Genomic DNA, 24,917 nt, shown 5'->3' with positions numbered 1-24,917 from the left:
ACCCAAAGGAATCCCACATGAACATTGGAATAAAATTTTAAAGAACTCCATGCAGATAGCACCCAAGGTCCATAATTGAATCCAGTGTCCGAGCGCTGTTAACCACTGCGCCACCATGCTGGAATAAAGGATTTCTATTCTATATAATACACTTTAATGAATATACAGTAGTACAGTAGTAGTAGTATACTGAGCATTTTGAAAACACATGCATACCTTGAAAAGTCACTCCATGAAATAAATGATTTGGAAAAAAAAACATTTGTAAATGTTTTGTTAACCTGAAGCTTACGAGTAGTGAAGATGTGCAATTCCTTTTTTCCTACAAATTAAGGAACACTTGAATCAGTTTCAGTCTACTGCACTGCCTTTATTTTGAGATTAGTTTCCAGAAAACAGTATACAGTAGGTAATCGTGTGATTTTTAATCTTACATGTGACTTCACATTTCCACTGGGAGCAAAACAATTTCCTCATTTTTCTGTATAAGGAATATACAATTCTGTTATAAAGGAAATTCTGAATACTGCGAATTTGTGTTTTGTGTAGAAATCTAATTATTATTTTTCTCTTACAGGAAATTTAAATCCCCGAGTATTAATCTCAGTTTGTAGAAACATGAGGATAAATATGTTGTATACAGCATCCTGCAAAGGTATTGGGACAGCAAAGTTAAAGCTGTTATTTTTTATTTATAGCTAAGCAATTTGTATTTGTGCTCATGAGATTCATGTGAAAGATGAGTACATTATAAAATACATTTTATTGTTGGGTAGTTCTGTTATTTTCATATCAAATAAAGACAAAAACATACTTTGTGTCAACCTCCTGCTTTCAGATTACCATAAATAATGGGATACTTTCACTAGTAAATTTCAGAGATTAAAGTTACTTTTTCTTGACATATCCCTTTGAGGCATGAAGAATATGCAGTACAGTATATTGAAACATTCATACCATGTAGATATATTTATGAATTTGACATAATGGATGCAGGAGTACAGGAGTTTTTGACACATGAACCTTTTAATTTCTGCTGAGAAAAACTGAACTTGGTTAAGTCTAGAAAAAACGACGTGAAGATACTTTATAGTAATGAAGCCATCTGACATCATAATGACAGTACTTTCACATTATCATAAGTACTCTCTAGCTTTTAGGAATCACATTTTGCCTGTTCCTTATGTTTAAACAAGAACATCATTTAAGGTTTCACAAATAGTTTACATCTGTGTTAAAAGTATTGAAGAAATTGTCGTTTATGGGGCCCGATCAATCTCTGAACACAAAGCGTGTAGCCAATTCAGTTGGGCACTGTAAATTGCATTTCCTGACCACTAGATGGAAGTGGTTTGCTGTCCTTTATATCATGGGTCCTAGCAATTACACGCGTACCTTTTAAAGAAATTGTCTTCTGTACTTTCTAAATAAATATTTGGCATACATAATTGAAATACAACAGGTATTCAATTGGCGGATGCATGAATACGAATTTGTATCGGGAGAGAAATCACGAAATTGAATTGGCCTTGTTATTTTGAAGTCCAAGAAATCTAGATCTTTATTGGAGTTTTTTAATATCAAAATGAACAGGCATTGAAAAGAAAAGTAAGAAGTTTATTAGGTCATAATTATAACGAAATGCTTCTGCAAAACATCTTATGCAATTTAGCGCTTACATTTAGCGCATACTCATTTCGCAAACATCAAACTTGTAAAGAGGTGAGGTTATGCAGCCATGAGAATGAACAAATCCTTCATTTTAGAAGCTTTGGATTGGACTGCATATCTGATCTTTTTTAGGCTTCACATCCTTCATGTAAATTCACTTTCATAACAACTGTAGTTTGGGTTTAAAAACTTTGTGATGAGCCCAGTTCTAGACGGCTATTACAAGAGACACTCCAGGTTTATGGTGGCACGTTTTGTTTCATGTGCTTTGAATTTCGCGTCTTTCTTACGAAATATTCCAGAGGATGTCAAATACTGACGTCTTGCTCTTTGGCGGACACAATACCTATTAGCAATTAATAATTGTTCTTATGGTTTAGTCGACACAGACGGTAAGCAGAGAACACATCATATTCATGACTGGGGAACAAATGCCTTCAGATGTGTAGAGGGTTATTAATGTCCGAAGCGTTCCTTTCGGTAAATTAGACAATTATGCATTCTGAAATGTGCTTCTTTGACGCTACACAACCTGTGTAATGCAAGATAATAGGAGAAAGAAACCTTTCTTGCCTGCGGACTGATTGAATAGCTGATAAGCAGCCGGGGTGGATTAGTAAGAGAGTTGGGAGACCAATCACTGCCGGTGGGAGTATTTTGTTATTCACTTGGAAGAGACGCGCTCCTGCTTTCTCGAATCGCTGTCCCTTTCAGCACCAAGAACAGTTACTTGAGCAGCTCCAAGAGAGCAGAAAAAGCGCGAGGAACCCGGAGTACAGCACGGAATATCAGGTGAATTTAGAATCAAGTTTCATGTTTTATTTATTTTTTGTTTGCTTTGTGAATTATGTATGCCCTTTAGATCTCGTTTTGGATGTTTTAATTTGATCTGATTAACTGCATTAATTTAATCGCATCTCTTTTATCCTTCGTGTGAATCGACTTCACACAAGATTATCTGCTGAATAGGTATAACTGTTTTAACCAGTGACAGTCGCGTATTTGAGATAATTGTTGATGGGCTAAAGATTTCATTAAACATACCTGGAAAATACTCTTAAATCAAGGAAGAAAAACGGCAATCTGTCCGGATGCCAGACAGTTGGTTCAAGGCGAAGTGGATGAATGAAGGGAGCCTGTGGCATTTGCACTGTTTTTCTTATGTTCTGTGTATGAAAGTGGACTGGAGTCCGCAAGGAAGTTGAATTAAAGAGAACTGTGATTTTTTCCACAAAAGAACGTTTGACTAAAATGTTTATAATCTTATTTTCAGGCACTTGCTTTGTCTGTTATGCTGTTGTACGAAAGATACCTGAACAGAGAAACTGACTTCTATTAACTTTCATTCCTGTTAAGTGCTACGCTAATGTATATATTGTATATATACATATTAATATGCAGCAATCACAATCACCATTATTTAAATTGTTAGCCCTATGTTCTTGTTACCAAACAACAGCTGCTTTTTGGAATACAATTAGCAGTGTCCTGCGTTTCAGTATAGGCTACTTGTAGGCTACTGTACATGCCTATTTTTATGTTTTTCCGAACCAACGGAAAGGCTTTGCAAAATATAGAAATTAATAACAGTAAATTGTAGATGTTGTGCAGCCTTCACTTAACATATTATATTAAGATGCTATAGAACTGTATGTACTGTAGGCAATGATACCTACCGTATACCTCACGCGCAGGTATTACGGCAATATTTGACATGATTTTGCTTGGTCAATTCTTTGAAAATTTACTAAATTATTCAAATATTACTTATTTATCATTCTGTCTTCGTACATTTCTGTTTTTTTCTGTTTTCCGTATCTGACATAATAAGATCATTAACAGCAACATTTAATGCTTTCAGTCCTGAGAAGATGGAAAAAATAAATCGTTTTTTTTCCTCAACAAAGGATAGACAAAAAAAAAATCAGTTCCAGAAAACAGCAAGGAGATCCCTAGAGAGTTGTCCCACTGAAGAAAATGTAATAGAATCGACAGAAGATGTTTCTGCTTGACACATACCAATTCGTGTAAATTAAAAGAAGAACTGGAAATAACTTATTTTGCCAGTGTAAATGTCTTTTGGGAAGTGTGTAGAACTATCTCACTTTCTGGTAGGGATAGTTAAGTTGTGAAATCCAGTTCTGTCCTCCTGGAATTCCATTTCTCGCATAACGAGAAAATACAGTAATCATGTAGTGCTGGGCTATGTGTTAGAAGACGGATACATGGATGCCTATGTGCGTGTTGTGCAGCGGGATAACACTTGTACCGACTACCTGCCACACGTATCAGAAATCGAATTTCCTTATTAAACTGTAATGCTTTCACTTTAAACCTAGTTTTCCGTGTGGTGAAAAGAACTATTATGTTGTACACTCACTCAAACGCTATTACTAAACGCTTTACTGAAGGCTAGTCCTTAGGAATTCTTCGGCATGACTAAAACATTCATCAGACATCCGTAAAGCTAGCAGTAGTAATAAGATAAAATATTATCTGCTAACGGTCCGGGTAAACTGCAAGTACTTTTCATTACTGCAAAGAAAAATACATAGCAATTATATAAACCTAATTAAATAATGCATGTGTTCATGGTAATTGTAATGGGATAATGCTTGAAATGACTATGCCTGTACCACAACAAACGAATCGCATCTACTTTTGGATATGGACCTCCTTTTAAAACACGACCTGAAAAAATACTCATACTGTATATTAACGTTACATAATATATATACTGTATAATAGGAATTGATCTTTTTTGAACAACTACATTGCTTTTAGACGAATGATAGTTTTAATCCTCACTACGCTTGCTAAAATACCTTTCATATTTCACCATAAAGACGACAATCTATAAAAGATTACCCATGGATTCTTTTATAAATGTATCCATTAAATAGCAGCTAAAAATAAATATATTTATTACCAGGTATTGTCATCACTATTCTTCATTAGGGCCTTAAAACACATACCTGGTCAGATACACCCACAAAATCTTTTCTAGTTAGTTTTTTTGGCTAGCCTGAGAGGGACAAGAGGAATATGTTTGTTTTGTTAAAAAATATTATTTATGTCACATTATGATGCAGTTTCTGACATTAACAAACTATATTTGTATATTAACAAGTAAAGCTGTTATCAAAAGAATAAACTTTACAATAAAGTTATAATCATACACTTTGTGTATTTATTTTGAGAATTCAAAATGCAATGTGATTGTATTAATTGATATGATAGCAACAATTCACCAGGGGTGAATTGGAATTGATATTAATACTACATAAAGTCCACAAAAATATAATAAATGGTACTTATTAACTGTAGATGTGATAATTTAATGCATTTTGAATTGCATTTCTATATGTCATATACACATACACAGTAGAAATATCATTACCAATATATAATTTATGTGTATATTCATTTACATGTGAACATTGTAGGATAATCATGGACCTTATTCTTGTATTTGTGTGTTTACTTCATTGCCTTTTCAATCAATAATGAAGGTGAGTGGTTTTCATTTTTATTTTCATGATGAACAGGGCACTACAATATGTCCTACAATTAATGCATTATGTGTGAATAGTTCATTATTCTTGGCACATTTTTTTGGATAGCCTCAAAACAAGCACTATTATGAGCAGGACTGACACACAGGTGACAATGCAATGCAAAACACTGGACCCAAAACAGAGTTGATGAAACAAAAGCATCAGGGTTTGGTGCACCACTTCTCTTTAAGCCTCATCTAGGGTGTGACATGCTGTAAATGCTCATGCAGAGGTCAGACATTTATGTCGTGGGTACAGGAACAGTTGATAATACCGATTTCCTCTAATTTTCTAGAACTGTGAAGGTTGAAAATGAGAGTATGAGTCATAATGTTACACTGGAATAGAATGGGAGGTAATTGCACTTGTATGTGTTCCCTTAATTGATGACTGGGCTTTATTATTTCAAGAACAAATGAAAATACTGTGAGGTAGCAAGAGAATAGATTTGCATTCAAAGCCTTCCCTTAAGTCGGTGCAATGCAAACCCTTTTTTTCAAGTTGTGAGAAACAGTAATGTGAAAATACTGCAGAAGAGGGAAACATTTTAAATGGAGAATAATCTTATATTGTGCCTTTTAGCTTGTGAAAAAATAACACAATGGGAAACCCTCATATCTTCCTGTATTTAACTTTTCCATTATTCGTATTTAGTAAAACAACACAGAACATAAATAATCATCTCTAAGAGAAACAACAAATAAATACATTTAGTGGTTATTTTTTGTAAACATTGTAAACAATCGTGTGTTATAGCAAATGTTGGAGCAGTAAAGGTACAAATGATAAATTTATTAATGACAGGTATGTCATTTCCCTCCATCATAAAGCTGCAGTAAAGATGTTATCAGTAAATTAATTTTTTTCTCAAGATTTGTGAAACCACACTATGCGTGCTATCTTTCTGACTGCATAATATGTTAAGCTGCATCTGTAAGGCATATAACTGTGGTGCATTTGATGTTGTTGCGGTAATAAACCTGTACTTTTAGACCACAGAGACAGTCTTGTTGCCTGTGGGTGGCTGAGTAAACATCTCATTTTGCAGAGGCATATTTGAGCTACATTAGAATTAGTTAGAACCAGATGCTGTATCTCACAACAGTGTTTAAAATATGGAACAAGTAATATGAGTAGCTAAACATTAATGAATATTAATGAATAAAGGACTCTTTGTATCTTAGCAAAATGTGCAGTGAAACATAAATGTGAAAGTTTAGTGTTTTGTAATAATATAAACTTGTTAACACTAGATCAGCTACATCAGTTGTTTTTTTAATTGAATATTTTAATAATCTTTGTTTAGTATTACAAAAAGGTGATTGTCTTTCTTTTTCAACCTAACTGCTTCTTCTAAATGTATTGGATCTATATTCACTCTTTGTGGAGTTTCTTTTTGCTGGAGTACAGAATATTAAATACAAATAAAATGAGACTCAATAGGAAGTCCCCAAAAGGACTGGAATACAAACCAACATGGGTGCATGTTTGGCCATAAGATTTTATGGGCAAGATGTTATACTGTAATAATATAAAAATGATTATTTTTTAAACTGACAAATAATATTGAAACTTTTTTATTCACTGTCTCCCTGGCAGGTGCCTCAGATGTATGTGAAATCCAAGACGATAATTGTTGCGCATTTATATTGAGACACAGCAGCTTTCCTCTGCACAGCCTCTTCAGCAACTCCCAGGCTTCATCTTGCTTTTGTTCTTTTTTTTCCCCGAAATGCAAGACACATGTGGCAGAGATGTGATAAAAATCAACAGCCATCCTCCTTTGGACAGCATTGATTTTGGCATCAGCTCCGTGGCTCCACACTGATAGGGAGAAGGGCACTGATGACTGCGTTCATGTTGTGCACCTTCAGATGCTCTGTCACCTATTCTAATAGCAAGAGCCTTCACCACTTTGACCCGAGCAATATATTAAGTAATTATGGCAAAGGAAAAGAAGCGATCCATCTCCTGCCACTGCTTCTTCCTTCTTACAGCCAAGTGCTGCTGGCTGCTCACATCCATGCAGAAGACAGAAGCCCAGGAGCATGCCCACTCCATTCGTCTGGAAGGTGATATAATCTTAGGAGGACTGTTCCCTGTCCATGCTAGAGGAGAGCGGGGGGTCGCCTGTGGAGAGTTAAAAAAAGAAAAGGGGATCCATAGACTGGAGGCTATGCTTTATGCCATTGACCAGATCAATAAGGATCCCGACCTGCTTCCTAATGTCACACTGGGTGTCCGGATACTAGACACCTGCTCCAGGGACACTTATGCTCTGGAGCAGTCCTTGACATTTGTGCAAGCGCTGATTGAGAAAGACGCATCTGATGTAAGGTGTGCCAACGGGGATCCTCCTATTTTCACCAAGCCTGACAAGATCATAGGAGTAATTGGTGCTTCTGCCAGTTCAGTGTCAATAATGGTTGCGAACATACTGAGACTTTTTAAGGTGAGAACTTTTTTCTCTTTGATGTTTGGTGTATGGAGAATGAGCTTAGTTCCATTTCTGCTGCTGCGTGGTCTCGGAAAAAAAAAAGCTGTGCACTTGGAAAAGATGCTGGAAGGGCTTCATTATTGGTTATTCATGCTGCATCAAACCCATTGGGCAAGCTTTTGTTAAAGTGAGATTGTTCTAAAATTAGCTATGCCATTTTGCTTTGGTTGTCATTGGATATTAGAGAAAATAGTATCTCTGCTCTGACACTACGGTTTTTAAATTTAATATTTAAGCTTTATGCAGACAATATGGAAACAGATAAGTAAAAGTCTTACTTTCAATTAACATACTGTCAATCGTTTGCACATACAAAACACACCTCAACCCCGCCTTCAGATTTCCTTGCTAACCCTGTGCTGAGTACTGATGACATGTCTTGTATTATTATCTGCCACCTGCTGGATAGTACATTTAACACATATAAAGTCAGATGTATTATGGCAAAATAATGACAATCTACCTGTTATAATAGTTAGTAATAGCTACATCAATCTTTGAAAAACCTTGTTATCTTTTACAAACCCACTTGAGAAAGGTCTGATTTTGGTGAGCGTACCAATTTTGTCTTGTGATTGGCAGGCTTGTATGAAACTTTCCATCCATTCATTTTCAGTAACTGCTTTACCTTTAGAGCAGAAGTGTCTGCAGGTTTTCTGCAGCCATTATTGGCATAATTGGACTGATTTAACAGCTTCTCCCAGCTCTTCAGTTGCTGCTACTTTAAAGAGACTTAGAAACCTGCAGACACACCTGCAGAAGAGCTGGGAGAAGCCTTACAGAACTAGGAGTGGACAGCCCTGTGTTTGAGGAACATATTGAGCTGGAGTCTAACCCGGCACTTCACCCTGGATAGTCAAGAGTTCAATACAGGGAACGTGTGTATGTATTCACACACAATTAAAAAAAGGGCAATTTAGAGATGACAGTTAGCCTAAAGGGCATGACTTTGAACTGTGAGTGAATACAAAGAGAAAATAAATGTGTAAAGGGGGAGAACATGCAGACGTCACATAGACAGAGATAGGTTTGAACCCAGGAACTGTGAAATACAAACCAAAAGTTTTTATACAAACCAAATATTTTAGCTTTTGTAGTTCAGGTATTTTATAAATTTAAAGAAGCTGCTTTCACTTTTGAAATCAGTAAATTTGACTTAATAATGTATAATAATTTAAAATTACATTATTTTTTAAAAAGTAAACATCAGTAAAGATGGAAATGTTTGGATGGTGCTTAAATAGTGAATGTGTCTATAAAGATGTTGGGATTTTGATAAGATTGACAGAAAAGATCTGAGAAACATATGTGTATTAATAGTAAGGGAGTGGATCAGGCTGCAGATTAAATATATTGCAGGTCATCCTTTGAATTATGCCACATGTAGTGCAGCTAATTAACCAAAGCAATTAACAGGAGTTTAAGGAAAGGTCAGTATTTGCTTATCGTGGTGACATTATGCCAAGTTCTCTTTGCTAGTTTTCACTGTTATGCAAAAAAAAAGTTTTAATCCAAAAATATAATTTCTATTTTGGGTAATATTAAAATATTGTATTCTATTTAAAATACAACTGTTTTTAGAGTGGTCCAATATAATGATATGATACTTAAAAATCTATATGGTATGATGTCCTGGAACATTAAAGCTTACATTTTCCAGTACATTGGCTTAAATGTGTAGTCTAACTACCCTGCCTTGGTTTATTGATTGTGAAGCCAAGGGTGCCTAATTACAATGTTAATTATGTAAAGGAATGGGTAACAGATTCACAGATTTGCCCTTATCAAAACAGATCCCTTAGAACATTCCTTTGTAGATCACAGGTTTCTATTTTTAATTGCTTCTTTGGAGTTTGATTGGTTTCAAACAAGAAAATGTAGTAGTCTTCCATCTTATTGCCTCTTGAAAAAACAATTTTTTTTACACTTGTTAAAGGACTAGTTAATTGTTCAGGTATCGGGCTGAGTACCCAGTAATTATTGAGTAGTTGAACTTTTTAGTAACAATGTCTTCATGCCTGAGAAATCCAATGGGTTTAGGAAGTTCCTGATTACACAGAATTCTGCAGTATTTCAGTAATGCTTTTACCATTACCAGCTGCCTGAGTGAAGTTTTTTTCCCCCTTTGTTGTACAGCAAAAGCTTGTGAAAGGTACTGGATGGACAGATGAAATGTTTTTCGTTTTTCCCCAAAGCGGGACAGAAAATCGTTGTTCCCTGCCATAGTGTCTCCACTCTGTCCTGATTTGGCGACTCATGTTTACAGCATTTGTGTTCATACAGCTAGGGCCATCTGTTTCAGCACTCACTCTGTGAGCACTCAGATATGACAAACGGGGCAGTTTGGGACTACGCCGCCTTGCTGATTGTGCTCGTGGTTCCAGCTACAGGCCTCCGGAATTGCTGGTCTCAAATTTGTAACGAATTAACACTTGTTTTCCACAAAAGCCTCTACAATCGCTTTCTTACTGTGACAGGGGAAAACTCCAGGATATTTCTATCAAAATCTTTACATATCTCATGAGTGATCCATGAATTTTACTGTTTAAACCCAACTGTTACAACAAATGTGTTTATGTAGGGGTTTGTGGAGCAATATAGCCTTCTGTTGTGGTTTGCTGACATGTACAATGATTCCCAGTGACATTTTTGTAGTGTCCGATATCAACCTGTGAAGCTGACTTTTGGCAACCTGTATATGAACTTACAGCTACAGCCACCAAATGCTTCATGCAGCTTTCAGATGTGGTTATTGACAATTCTTTACTGTACTGCAACTATTAAGAGGAGCTCTTTCAAAAAGGAATTCCTTTTTTCTTGCAGCAGACTCTTGAGATAAAAGGATTCAGTATTATATACTAATGTATTAAGTACTGCACCTCAGCTGTTCTCCAGGGTCTAAATCTATCCAGAACATTTAAGTCAAGAGTCAGTTAAACATAAGGAGAGCTTTCCACTCTTTCATTAATCATCTGATATGAACTTTGGTTATATTTGACTGTTTGTTCTGGTTAGACCAGGGGAAAATGCGTTGGAACCACAGATGTCTTTTTTGATAACATTATAATTGTTATAGTATAAAAAGGTATACTGAGAGGTTAAGAAATGGGCCCTGATTATCAGCTTATAACATGTTCATGAAGATTAAACAGAAGATAGCTTGTGATCAATTTAGTATGAAACTAAGATTTCTTTGGGTAGAAACTGGTGGAAAGTGTAAAGCTTAGTATTCACCAATCTATGTTATCTATCAAAGGTCTACAGGATGCCTAGACAAGACATTCTAGATAAAAACTACTTTTTTTCAGAACATATTACGTTTTCCTAAGCCTTATATAGTTAACTTATCTAGTTCTGTGTTTCTACTGCTGAGCTGTATTCCTATACTTTAGAAACAAAAACAGAGAGAATTACACTTTTAGCATTTGACATTCTTAAGTTGAAACAAATACAGTACATACTGTACATTAAAGGTGATATACTGTATGAACAACCATGTCTTTACTAGGTGCAACTATCCATTCATTACATGATAAAGACAACAATTAATGTAAAAACATATCTAACATAAAACATGCATATTTCTTAAAACAAGGGAAGATACCTAGTGAATTGAAATGGCTTAATGAAAAATAATTAACCAAATATGATTGGTAGTTGGAAGTTAGGATGGTACACTAACTTTAGAAATAAAAGACTAGCTTACTAAGCAGTAATGAGGCAACTTATTATTCATCTTTAATCACTTCATCTGCTTTTTTTCAAGTCATACATCTTTTATGAGTAGAGTACTACAGAGGAGGTCATGAAAGCAGATATTTATAATTAGAGATTTGCTGTAAATTGCTAGACACAGAGAATCAGTACTTACTGATAATGAGATTTCTTATCCTCTTACCTACATTTAAAGCATTTACAGTTTATCATGACAGTAGGAACTCTTGTCTTAAATGTTTTATAAACAAAACCAAAAGTTAGAAGTTTTGCATTTCTCAGATGCTTTTGTAACACCCATCTTGTACTGTATATTGCTCATTCATGAAAGTGTTTATCAGGCTATATTTATATGAGTGAAATATAATTCATTATGTTCTCCTTTCAAGACCACAATGCTAGAATACCAAACAGCACAGCAGTGTTTCTCTTTCTTTTTAAGCTGCAGATTAAATCATTTTTGTTAAGAATTTTGTAGTTAGAACTCAGCTAGAAGTCCCCCAGGGAAACAAAAAATAAACCATTTTTTCCTTATGCTAGTCATTTTAATAATCCCAGTTCTGCTGCTACATAGTTTACTGCCATTCAAATACACCTATGACATCTATGATATATTCAGATAGCAACACTACCTTTTAGCCTTTTTATTCTGCATCCTACCCCATTCACCTTTGGCATGACAAGGAACTGTTGTACTTCAGAGACTGAGAAGAACTTGTTAAAAATAAAATTTAACATGTCCCTCTTTATAACACCTACCTTTGTAATGGTGGCCTAAGATATTATAATATCACCAGTTTTTCCTCATGAATAGCTTTGTACCTCTGAATTATTGTCCTTCTTGACAGCTTCTCTAGAACAGCACTGCACCTTTTGTAACCCTGTCCAGGTGTTGGTTGCACACAGAAGGCTGCACATGGACAGCATATTTTCCTTTTCACGCTTTTTAAAATACTTTACATACTATATATATATTTACTACACTTGAAGGGATGAAAAAAACCCAAAACCGACGACTTCTAGGTCAGCCTTTAGATTTTATGAAGATACCTAAAGATCTGCACTAACTCAAGACAAGGCTATTTGGCCAACAATCCAGCATTAGTATGGAGTAGTAGTGGCAAGATCCGCGGTCTTGAAATCTATGATGTTTTTAAATCATTAACTTTTAAATACATTGACATCAAGAAATTATCATTTAGCCCTAAAAACCAAATTATGTGTTCATTTATGTACATGATAATACGATAAGATAGAAAGAGGCAATTCAGCACATCCAGTTCACCTACTGTAGTTGTTAGGAACTAAATTACCCAGAAATCCCATCAATGGTCTACTTGAATGCCCTCAGTGACCCAGAATCATCCACATTGCTATGGAGTGTTACTTTGGCCTGCAGCCCTTTGTGTGGAGAAGAGCTGGTGAAGGGAAGAATTTGAGAGCTCAGATGGAATAAAAACGGAAACCCCGTGGAGCCCTGCATCACTCGCCTTTTGTTAAAAATTACGGAGTGGTGGTGGAAAAGAAAAAAAACATGTTCTAATTCAGTCCAATTTAACACAAAGGATGGTGTTCAAATTAGGAAACCTTATGCTCAATGTTACAGTATAATAAGGCTCTGGAGAAATTCTTTTCATATCATCTAATCATGTAATGCCAAATATCAGATAGTCATAGACTTTTGCCTTTCATTTGGAGGTCAATAGCAGCAGCTACTGACTGTATAACAGCCTGAATACCAGAAAGCATTGTTTACAGGGTGTTTGGTGCTGGATGCTTGGTTAGTATACCAAAAAAAGCCCAAAATGCACAAAATAGCACCCACAAAAGAGGACTGTTGTGCTGATGACCGATTCTTATGAATTGTAACTGATTAAAGATTTAAGTGTGAACTTAATAAACTGTTTACTGATTCCAAGATCATAAACATGTATTTCATTTCCATGATCAGACTGAATGAAACCCAAAAGAGGAAGTGATATTTGTCACAAAATCAAAGGATTTATGGGCCCAGATTAATTCTTTGGTACCTAATTTTGCCATCATTTTGTTTTTTGTTATGATTCTAAAATTGATTTCTGCAACAATGTTGTTTCATGTACAGTACAAAATGACTGCACAGTGTCTGAGCCAATGCATTGTTTATACCTTAGGAGAACAAAGTGATCTAGTAGTTTCATGATAATATAATAATTAAAAAAAATATTTACACTTATATAGCACTTTTCTGGGCACTCCACTCAAAGCGCTTTACAGGTAAAAGGGATTCTCGTCCACCACCACCAAAGTGCAGTCCCACCTGGATGATGCAATGGCAGCCATAGGCTCTCATTAGGGAAGAGTGATGAAGCTAATTCATAGACCAGGCTTATTAGGAGGCCATGATTTTATTATTATGGGGAAATTTATTTTAATTTTACTGCAAGTTTTTTTAAATTTTTTTCTCTTTTCACCAATTCCAGTTTCGCCTCCTCATCCACCCTAGCTTTAACTGAATGGACTGAAGCTTGTTACATTTTTTTCTGCTTTCAGCTTTCAGTGTTCCCTATATATAAGGACTAATTGTAAGATGTTATTGTTACATTATGGTATTGATTCCTAGAGGAGTGCAAGTAAACCAGGTAACTTCTGTTGAGTTTCAGTGGATTTTTCCTTGCAAAACACCAACTATCGTATAATATGCTGAAAAGAGAAGAAAGAAAACAATGTTTCGGCCGTGGAGCCTTCTACAGCTGTCAAGACACCTAAAGAAGGCTCCACGGCTGAAACGTTGTGTTTTCTTTCTTCTCTTTTCAGCATGGAATAAACCTACGTATTACTTGTTCCTTTGCAGCCTACGCATCCTGACGCAATTACCCACCTGAACTACTATAGTATAATATGGAGAGTCTCTCTAAGATGCTTATATTTCAACCTAGGAATGTCAGTCATACTGCTGCTTTTCTCTTAATTACCTGCTAGCAAATGTAATTTAGCATGGTAGGGGCTCAAACTGGCAGGACTGAAGGTACTGTATATGGGCTTAATGACACACTACCCTATGTTCTGATTCATCCTAGGAAGATAACCTTGTCTCATTTTCTCATTGTCTCATTTGTAACATTCTCATTTGACCTATCTATCTTGTTAGGTTGCTATAGTAGCCGAGTGATCTGAGTACCTTTTCCACACGTGTCTTTAGAAGGGGCCAGGATATCAGCTTCAACAACATATCTGGGTAGCATGTTCCAGACTCCCACAACCCTAAAGAAATGTGTCTTGGTTTCTGAGTACTCCCTCATAGTTTCTATCTTGTGTTCTCTTGTTTGTGTTTTGTTTTGGCTTCAGCAGAAGTCTATAAGGCTGTACTTTGTGAATTGCCTTGGAGATTCTGAATATTTGAATTAGATTTCTTCATAGTGTTTTCTGTTCCAAAACCACAGTGAATCAGATCCCTTAGTTTGTCAGGATATTGCTACAGGCCAGGGAATGTATCTCGTCACTCTTCTTTGGATTGATTTCAGCGCCTGAGATGAAAAGTATGTACAATATTCTAAATTAGACTTTGTTATTCTGTATTTGTTCTGTAACCACTTTCCTACTTTCTATGGGAGAAAACACCTAAGTCTTTCTCTTTCATCTTAATCTTTCTCTTCAAATTTAGTTTTTCCCATCTTATACCCATTTAATGTTTTTTTACTGGCTATTCTAATGCTCTTGGAAAGTAATCTGCCAGGTGTCTGCCCTTTTCGCATTTTTGAATTTCCTTTTGCTGCTTCATCTGTCTGTGTTAATCCTCGTATTTTTGTATTATCTGTAATCTTGAGTATCGCACTAAAAATATGTTAATCTAAATCACTGATATAAGTAAGTTAGAATGAGCTGTGGTCCTCATGTAGATCCCTGTGTTACCCCACAATTTAATTACTCAACTTTGAGTATTCACACCCAATTTGTATCTGTTTTCTATCCATGAACAAAACAGTTCATAATCCAAACACACACATTACCTAGGATGCCTGCAATTTAAGAATTAATCTTTCATGAGCTTTATCAAAAGCCTTTTAAAAATTAAATATACAATATATACTGTATACATCTATTAATGCTATTGCTTGTTTAAAGAACCAATTAGTTTAATAAGACCAACATTTTTCAAATTCATGTTAACTCTCTCGCAGAATCCTATTACTACACACATAATCTATCTTAGTTCCATTTTAGTCACAACTTTACATGTAATAGATGTAAGACTTTTTCATCTATAATTACTTGGTTTGGTTTTATCACCCTTTTTGCGGATGGGTTTTCCAGTTAATGGGTATTACTTCTGTCCTGAGTGACTGTTGAAGGAGTTTTGTTAATGGTCTACAGTATGAATCACACCCCTCATTTCCTTCAGTACAATTGGTAGAATACCATCAGGCCCTGGAGATTTGCTCATCTTAAGTGTTTCTACAACCTGAACACTTCCTCAGTACACACCTGAGTGAAATATTAATTTAGTACATTATTAGTTTCTTTTTCATCTTCTGTTTTTTTCTTTACTGCTATTTTGATGTTGTAGTAATGAAAAAAAAAGTTCTATATTTTAGCACTGCATACATTTCTCTGAACAATTCTTTTCTGTCCCTCTCTTGGCTTTTCAAATATCTTTTTTGACCCATGTTGGCAATTCATTATATACTCATTTTCTTCAAATGAATGTGTTCTTTTTAATTTTTGTTTCAAGTGTTTTCTTTTTCCTCTCCTGCACCCCATGAGGCCTCCCTGCTGTGTTTAATAAAAAGCAGAGTAAGATTGCACAAACTCTGTGTTGTGCAAATGACAACCCTTAAATGTAGTTAGCATTTAAACACTTCTGGCACAGATACATTTTGAGGCATTTTTTCACACCCTCTTGGCTGGGAGATGAATGTGTGGTGATGAGGGCAACAGGCAGTTTAACTCCCTAGAGATGTTAGCCAAGAGGTCAGTGTAGAGGTAGAGCTGGGAGTGGAAGAGAGATACAAAGTACTGTATACCCGCAGAGAGAGGACAGGGACATCAGACTATATTTTTATCTCCTACTGAAAAATCTGGTGGGTGACAATGCAAATATCAGCTTGTAAAAAACAAAAAGCTTTAGCATTCTGTGTTTTTCACACTACCCTTGTTTGTCTTCTTTTGGCAAATGTTAACATTTTAAAGATAGCAGTCAAGATATATTTGAAAAAAATTCAGTTTTGCTGAGAAAGCAGTTCTTCATTGTTTTTTAACAAATACATTTTAACACCCCAACAGAGAGACAAGATTTAAGGCATCAATCATCTGTGAAATGAAAAAAAAATGGAATCTCCTCTCATGTGCTTGTTACAGGGATTTAAAGTGTAAGGTAAGAATATTTCAGATACACTGCATTGTTCGTATGTATTTTTAATAATGTGTCCTTTTGGACACTTAATACCAACTTGAATAATTCAGGAGTGAAAATAGCTGGGAAGCATCTGAAGTAAAGAGACATTATAGCATATTCACTTAAGGCAGAGTCGTGAAAATGACCCTTTTTCATTTATTTTTGTTCTCTTTAAGGTTGCATGACAGTCTGACATCACAGGTACAGGATTCATGATTGGCATTAGCGACAAATGGAGACTTAAAGAACAAGGGGTGAGAAAAGTGTGATTTGTGTCAAATACCATCAATTTATCTTGTAAAAGAATGATGGTTACCTCCCGATTTCCATTGTGAAATAAGATTGCAAACAGTGTTGCACCACAGTCTTAATCAATACAAGGTCACATGCTACCTCCTTTGGGAAAGCTTCTATTTACTGATGTAATTGATGTAACACAGTATCTGGAAAAAGAGATGTTTCTTTTAGATTTAATTATGGGCTCAGCTCATTTAGCGTTAATAACCTGAAAATTGCATATAGAATATGTTTATGCTTAGGTCTTTAATGGAAGGTGTAGTTCGATGTCATGGTAGAAATTATTCATATTGATTTTATGTCAGCAATTAAAAACAGTTTCTACCCTATAAACAGCTATGACTTGCTGAAGGATTCAACAATTCCTCTGTGCAAGGGCAAGTATGGTAGTGTATATTAATTAACCTGCTGTCTTATAGAATCTTAGTGAAACATGATACTAGAGTATGCTGCATTCAGATACAGTATATAGTCTTGGTCCTAACATAATATCACAAACTGCACATCAGATGAAGTAATGGCAGTGATAACTTTTTCAGAAAATTAGGGACTAAAGAGGGTGAATACTGCAGTCAACATCAGAATATTTTAAATTATGTGGTTTATTGGTATGAACATAAGTTTATGCCATAAAACAGTCATCCAGTCATGTTTTTTTCCTCAGCTGTCCTGAAAGATTTTTTAACGTATTGTCCTTAAAACCTGTAAGGACATAATTTAGCACGGATTATGAATCTATCAATGGATTGATCAGGACTATGAAGTTAAAGGTACATCACAGATTTACTTCTGAAGAGTTCAAGGCTTTCAGCTGAAAGAAATATGTAAAGGTACAGATGTCATTTCTGAAATGCAGTACTGAAACATACAGCAAGTTTGGATTTTCATTCTAAACGCTTAGAATGGTAGGTAGGTAGGTCGTTCGGTCAGTTGGTCGGTCGGTCCCCTTTTCAGGCCATAAAGGCCCATGGGGAATGGGGGGCAAGGGCCACCATTTTTCTCAACCATCAGACACTGGAGGTGGTGGTGGTGTGGTCAGCATCATGCTCTGGCCGGCCTGTTACCCCCAGAAGGATTAACCCCCAGTAGTCATTTGTAATAATGTAATGCTGAATAGAAAAAAAGTGCTCATAGTCGGCAGAAAGACTTTGTGATTATGTTTGGAATTGTTTGTATACTATTTGTCTTGCCATAGAAAATATTCAATATTAAATATTTACTTTTGGATCTAAAGATACAGCATGTCATGTACAAAACTGTAAAAGCACTGTTACCCAATACATTTTAGAAAGCTGTCTTTAGGGAGAGAGCCTATGAGCTTTCAAAATCCTGCAGGGGATTACAAAGACAGGCTCTAAGACTGGAGGGCATTCTTGAAAATAACATGGCAAAATTCAGGGTGGAAGATAAGAGGCATTGCTTTAAACAGAGAAATTACAGAGCAAATGAGCTCACACACTAGAATCTAAAAGAACCAGGTCAGTATTTTCTTTGGATTAATATGCCAGTATGAAATGGGCATGGCTACTGTGCCAGGTGGACTCCTCTCACACAGGGCTATTATGTTGTTTGCAAGGCTGTTTTTGGAGAGAAAACAGAAAATTTCATCACCCAGTTGAATATTCAGGAGATCTCTCTGCTCGAATGAAAGCTCTGGTGCTTTACCTTGCTTGGCAGTGTACACTGGAGAAAGGCTGTGAATTTAAATGCTGAGAACCCTCTATCAAAGGCTTTGGTGTAAAGAATGTTCATTTTTTAAAATAATATGCCTTTGCCTCAATAACAAATATCTTCTAATGTTCTCAGTAAATGTAGTGTATATACAATATACTGTATATGCTGAGAGACATTTAAAAAAGCAACAAATGAGAGACAGATGTGTACAAAGAAAATACTGGTTGATTTATGTCTTAAGTGGAAAAAACACCACAAACATTATGCTGGAGCATTTGTGACATATTAATATTCAAATCCATTAGCGAATCAATGGCGATTAAATACTAAGGAGTATTTTTCAATGAAAGAGTTTATCATGTGTGTCCTTCATTTGTTTTTTAGCAATCTTCACGCCCAAAAGTGACACCAACATTACAAGAGTGTTTATTTCTCTCTGGGAAATCATATTCCACTCAGCAAGCAGTGTGGCTTGCAGCTCAGCATTGATTGTGGATCCTGACAACACACTGATCCAGTGCATCTCAGAGGTGCTCTATCAGATTCATGTCAGCTGAATAGGGTGGGCAGTTCAGCACATGCTCTGCCAGGAAAGTCTAACAGATGCGTGCAAGGTGGCTGTGCACTGTCACGCATAAATGTGAGGGCATCATATCGTGTAAAGTGCAAGGTGAGGAATGAGAACATTGTCACTCTAGGTAAGGAGCCATCAATCAGTAATAACTGTGATCTCCATCCATACTCTATTACAGCCCATACCACCACATGCTAGATCTGCAACAATATGTGGATGGAACCTCTCCCCACATCTGCAGTAGACTGTTGGGTTATCCTTATGATGGAACCGATTAAAATGTGACTCATCAATGAACACAACATTGGGCGAGTTTTTGTTCGGCCGTTGTACTGTACAGTATGTTAGAATATTTTTGTCCTCAGGCACAACATAGTGCCCGAAACTAGCTATTCAGCACCACCCTGAAATGTTTTGGTAGCTCAAATGCCTTCATCCTGGAATGACCAGGAGTCTTTGTAATAGTTTGAGTTACAGGACAATGTGGATCCCAGAGATGTCTCGATTTGGATATATTGATCCTGTGCAGTGGTGGTGTCACATTGCTGTCCTGGCCGATGTCAGCCATAAATTGTACCCATCTGAATATATCGTGACTACAACGTGATTTTGTCAACTGGTGCACACCAAAGTATCAGGCAACTCGGGTGTCACGAAACAGTTCTTTTCGGACCCTATGCGGACGACACAATCTGGAATAGTGAGAAAACACGGGGGGAAAAGTCATGCAGGAGACGGGAATAAAGACAGGGGGGCGTGTCCATGGAGTGCTGGTGATCCGGGGAGGTGTGGCCGAGGCAAACAATCCTAGAAGAAGTCCAAAGGAGAATCCAAAACTGAGCAAAAGTCTGTGGCCGGGTGATCCATGCAAAACGAGATTAAAAACAGGTAGTGGGTTGGGACCAGCGGGGGGAACAGGAACAGGAGCAGAAAGTTAAAAGCATAACGGAGCCAGACGAATCCAGGTCCCGGGCTCGCACGATGCGGGAATCAGATGCAGAGCCTCGATTGGTGACTGCGTCTGGCTTTTAAAGGGGAACAGGAAGGAGGCTGGAAGAGGTGCGGGGAATAAGGCAAACGAGGGAGGGCTGGAGCGCCCTTAAGGGGAGAGACTTGCGATCGTGACATCGGGAAATTAATGCCCCTGCCTTTAACAACCCAAGGGTCTCTTTCCTTTTACCTTGTGGCAGTCGTGGCATTTTGGTTTAGTCATGATAAGTGTCTGTTTTGGAGCTACATTTTACAGAAAGATAAGACCATGATAAACCTTTACCAAAGAAATTGAAAAATTAAACTACGGAGAAAGAAAGGAGCTGCAGATGCTCCAAGGAACAGCACAATGTCTGTGAAGCATGGTCTGGCCTGGGCATGCATGGCCATCTCTGGACCCGGCTCACTTATCTTTATTGATGATGTAAATAAAGGTGTTGACAGGACAAAATATTTGCTCATGTAGAAGAAAATCCTTATATACTTATTGTGTAAAAAAATAAACGCTTCACCATGCAATATTGCAATGACACAAGATATAGGAAAATCCTAAGAATAGTGAAAAATCTTAGACCAATCAAGTCAATCTCCAGACATAAATTCAAATGACCAGGTATTTTACATGTTGAACAAAGTAGAGTCAGAATACCCTCTAAATAGACAAGAACTCAAAATAGCTACATCAAAGCCTTGGCAAAACAACTTAATTGATTGCACAGAGACATTGGTGAGCTCAATGGATTGCAAACTTCATGTAGTTATTGCCTTAAAAGGGATATATAATCAAATACTGAGTTTGCAATCTTTTTATTTGCTTATAGTAATATATAGAAATTTGCTTATAAATTTGTAATATATCCCAATACTTTTGGTCACTTTAAATTGATGTGCTGAAAACACATTTTATAACTATTGCCCAGCTTGTGGAGTTCAATGGCCATTTTGTACAATCTTAGTAGAGCTGTCTCACCTTCAGAAATTAAGCAAAAAAAAAAAACATTATTCAATCAGTATCTCATTCCACTACAGGATGGTCTTTGTTCCCGTTTCATTGAGTTATTAATATTGTACTGTACATCTGGAGATTTTGAGTTCTATGTGATAATTTGTTATGTAAAATTATGAAATCATATGACAGAGCACATTTTAACTGAATGTGTAACCCATGGATCCAGGGTTGCAATGGACTAAACACAACTTACAATACATACATCTGGCGTAGAATATTTTGCTTGTTGTACTAGAATGACTCCTGTTGCCGAAAGAGACTATGCAGTGTCTGTAGATCCATGCCATGTTGCCCATTTAGTAGTTTCCTTTGACTCTATGGTTATTCACAATGTAAAGCTGACACCATGTATCAATCCCCTGGCTGGGAAGAAAAAGTTATTGTTTAGAAATGGATTCAATTTAGAAATTAAATACCTTGAGACTACTTAGTTGTTCCATGAAGAGTAAATTAAATTAATTATCTGTCTTATCCTGTTTGCTCTGAATGCACCATTAGTTCTGAATGGGAAGTTAAAGCATCGCAACAAATTAATTTATATACCGTTCACTACCCCCTCCCTATGCTCCAAAATATGCAATTTATTAATTATATACCAATTATTTTTAAAAGACAAGTATAACATTAAATAAAAATTGTTTTAAGAGGTTTTTGTGTAACAGAAAGCTGTAAGTATAAACAATTTGTTTTTAATTACTAATAAATCGGCAATGAAGACTTTTTGTCTTGTATCAGAACTATAACGTTCCCTGTGTTTGAGATTATGCCTTCCATGTTACAATACCAGGTAAAGCCACAGACAAAAATATTTGTGGTGTTAAAATGACCCAAGACAAACTACAAAAAACAACTGTGCTATTCAAAATTGAAATCTATCTTTAAAATGAAATTGCTCAATCAATCACCTCCATCACAAAGCCCAGATATGTTTGTCTGCAAGTGGATGAGATCAGTCACTGTATAAACAGCCCCCTTTAATGATGTGAATAACAAAACAGTTATTATCCATTTCCAGAATGTGTATACAACTCTTGCATCCAGCTGTTCCATATAATCAACAACATTGAACCTAGTTTGCTGACATACATGCTACTGTTCTCTGTACGTAAGCAGCATGACTTACAGTACCTTCTGCTGGGAGGTGATTGAAAATATCCTCTTTTGTGGAGATGGATCAAAATGCTCAACAGTTGCTGTTGAAGAGTTATATATTCATAAGAATATAAGAATGGTTACCAACAAGAGAAAGCCATTTAGTCCATTTAGCTTGTTTGATATGTGAAAACTAGTTGATTGAGCTGTTTCTTGAAAAACACCAGGATGTTGCCTATAAACACATGGCTGGGTAGCTTGTTGCAGACTCCCACAGAGTTTTGTGTAATAAACACCTCCTGTTCTTAATTTCAAAATCACTTCACCCTAGTATCCTTTCATTATTACAGCAGACTTTAAACAAAACTAGAGTTTTCCAAGGGTTTGGTATCAAGCTTGTTCTCCAAAACAGTAGGATAAAGCAAAATGAATCAGAAGACAGCGGGATAGTTCTTTCTCCATCCCTGACTCCAGAAATGCATCTTAATGCGGCCTACTCAACAAGCGACAGCATTAACAACTTTAGTGTGGTGACGGCAGTTATTTCGAATTTAGGTACTTACTAACATTATTTACTGCTTATCACATACTGTGGCTTCAGAATGAAATCTGTGGGTTTCTTTTACCAGGCTGAGTTAGTGCTGAACATTAAGGAGACAAATGTAATTTGTAATTTCCATCTGCGGTCAAGGTTTTGATTTAACACTGCCCTTAGCTTCAGTTACATTTCAAATATAAATAATACTACTTTGCTAAAACTGATATTTTTTAACCTTAGATTAAATCAAAGCCTTATGATTTTGGTTTTAACTGTAAACGTTTTGTACTTTGTTCAGCATGTTCAGCTTAATGTAAGCTTAATAAACACAATATGTTATTGAAGAATTTTATTGTAGGTGAACATTGCAATGATTCTCGGGAGCCCTGGCCAACTAATTCAGGTACACACCGTATTATTTATTACTTTCACAATACTGTCCTATTCCAATAATGTACCGGTGTCCCTGCCTGCTAACTTATCTGTGCTTTGGCTGATCTCTTACATTGCCATCTAATAATTCCCTTATCCCAGCCACACAGGAGTCAGCTTCCTGACATGCCCCAAATGAAGCCCGAAATGCTCATAATACCCCTGCTTTACAGTCATGGCCCCTATAACATGCCAAATCAATTTCCCTACCCAATTACTGGTGTCTGTTACAATATTCTCTATTACCCATATTTTACTATTTCTCTTCCAAATACGCAGAAGCAACAGGAAGTCACTGGTGGCTTGAGCTGCACTTTAAGTGCTGTTGTGAGAACAGAGGTCAGATCCTAGCAGCTTAAAGTTTCACAAGTTTTAACAAATAATTTTTATATAGTACAAAATAAGTAATGTGAAGAGTAGAGGCAATCTTTATTTCTTGTGGACAACTGAAATAAGATTATGCAAATGCAATGCTCTCCAATACAGGTACTGTACATCATATTTTACTTAGATGTGTTTATGTTTTTTTGTGTTCTATGCAATATCTCACTCAAATAACAATTGCAATATCTACAGAATGGTTGATTATTTTATTTTCAGTTTCTTTGATTAACAAAATCTGGGCCAACATTTGAAGAGAATACCAGACATTCATGGTTGCGGCTACAGAAATATTGTGATTAGTCACCTGAACAAAGACTATTATGATGCATGAAAATAATAATAAAATGTTGATTTTTACATGAAAAACTCTTCCAGCATACAGTTATAAGTTTCTTTGACTCAGCTTTCTGTCAAGAATTAGATGGCAACCAAACATTTCCCAACATTCATTACAAGTACTGTAGATGGAATACCAATAAGCTGTTTATTTATTTCTCTTGATCTGACTGAAGACCAGAGCAGCATGGTGGCATAGTGGTTAGCACTGGGCCCTAGATTCGATTCTGGTCCTGAGGTGCTAACTGTGTGGAGTTTGTATGTTCTCCCATTGTTTGTATGGGTTTTCCCTGGGTGTGCCATTTTCCTCCCACTGTTCAAAGACATACTGGTAGGTAAGTTAGCTTCTGGGAAAAATTTCCCTGGTGTGAGTGTTTGTATCTATGTGTGCCCATGTGTATCCTGCCTTGTGCCTGTTGCTTGTTGGGATAGGCTCTGACTCCTCTGCAACCTTGTTTAAAGAGCTTAGAAAATTGATGGATAGATGGAAAGCCTCTTGACCAAATATTGTGGAGGTGTGTATCTTACAGTTAGACACATTCTCTGTATTTGAAAGCTGAAAAATGTGATGTACAGTATGTTTGTCTTTGAGTGAAGAAGTGAAAGATGACAGGGGCTGTGCAGTATGAGCTGTGGCAGAATATACTTTTACAACTGAACCTAACCTGAGTTAATATAGCATGCTGTGTAATGAAGTAGAAAGCCAAAATATAGAATAATCTATACAGATTAAACAGATAATAAAGAGTGTCCTCATAGTGAGCCCAAAGGAATTATT

General features: G+C 36.3%; 1 protein-coding gene across 1 annotated transcript in view; it reads left to right on the top strand.

Moving 5' to 3' along the window:
- The first annotated feature begins 2,371 nt into the window (after positions 1-2,371).
- grm8a (glutamate receptor, metabotropic 8a) overlaps positions 2,372-24,917 on the top strand; it is a 253,084-nt gene continuing 230,538 nt past the window's right edge. Inside the window, exons 1-2 of the mRNA XM_088923627.1 lie at positions 2,372-2,463; positions 6,828-7,680. Coding sequence (XP_088779753.1) covers positions 7,171-7,680 — 510 coding nt within the window. The 5' untranslated portion in view covers positions 2,372-2,463; positions 6,828-7,170. The remainder of the gene's footprint in view (positions 2,464-6,827; positions 7,681-24,917) is intronic.

Source organism: Atractosteus spatula, chromosome 8 (assembly GCF_055471065.1).
Source record: "Atractosteus spatula isolate fAtrSpa1 chromosome 8, fAtrSpa1.hap1, whole genome shotgun sequence".
In the NCBI taxonomy this organism is placed as follows: domain Eukaryota; kingdom Metazoa; phylum Chordata; class Actinopteri; order Semionotiformes; family Lepisosteidae; genus Atractosteus; species Atractosteus spatula.
Note: the sequence above shows the minus strand (reverse complement) of the source record. Positions and strands in the feature narration are given on the sequence as shown.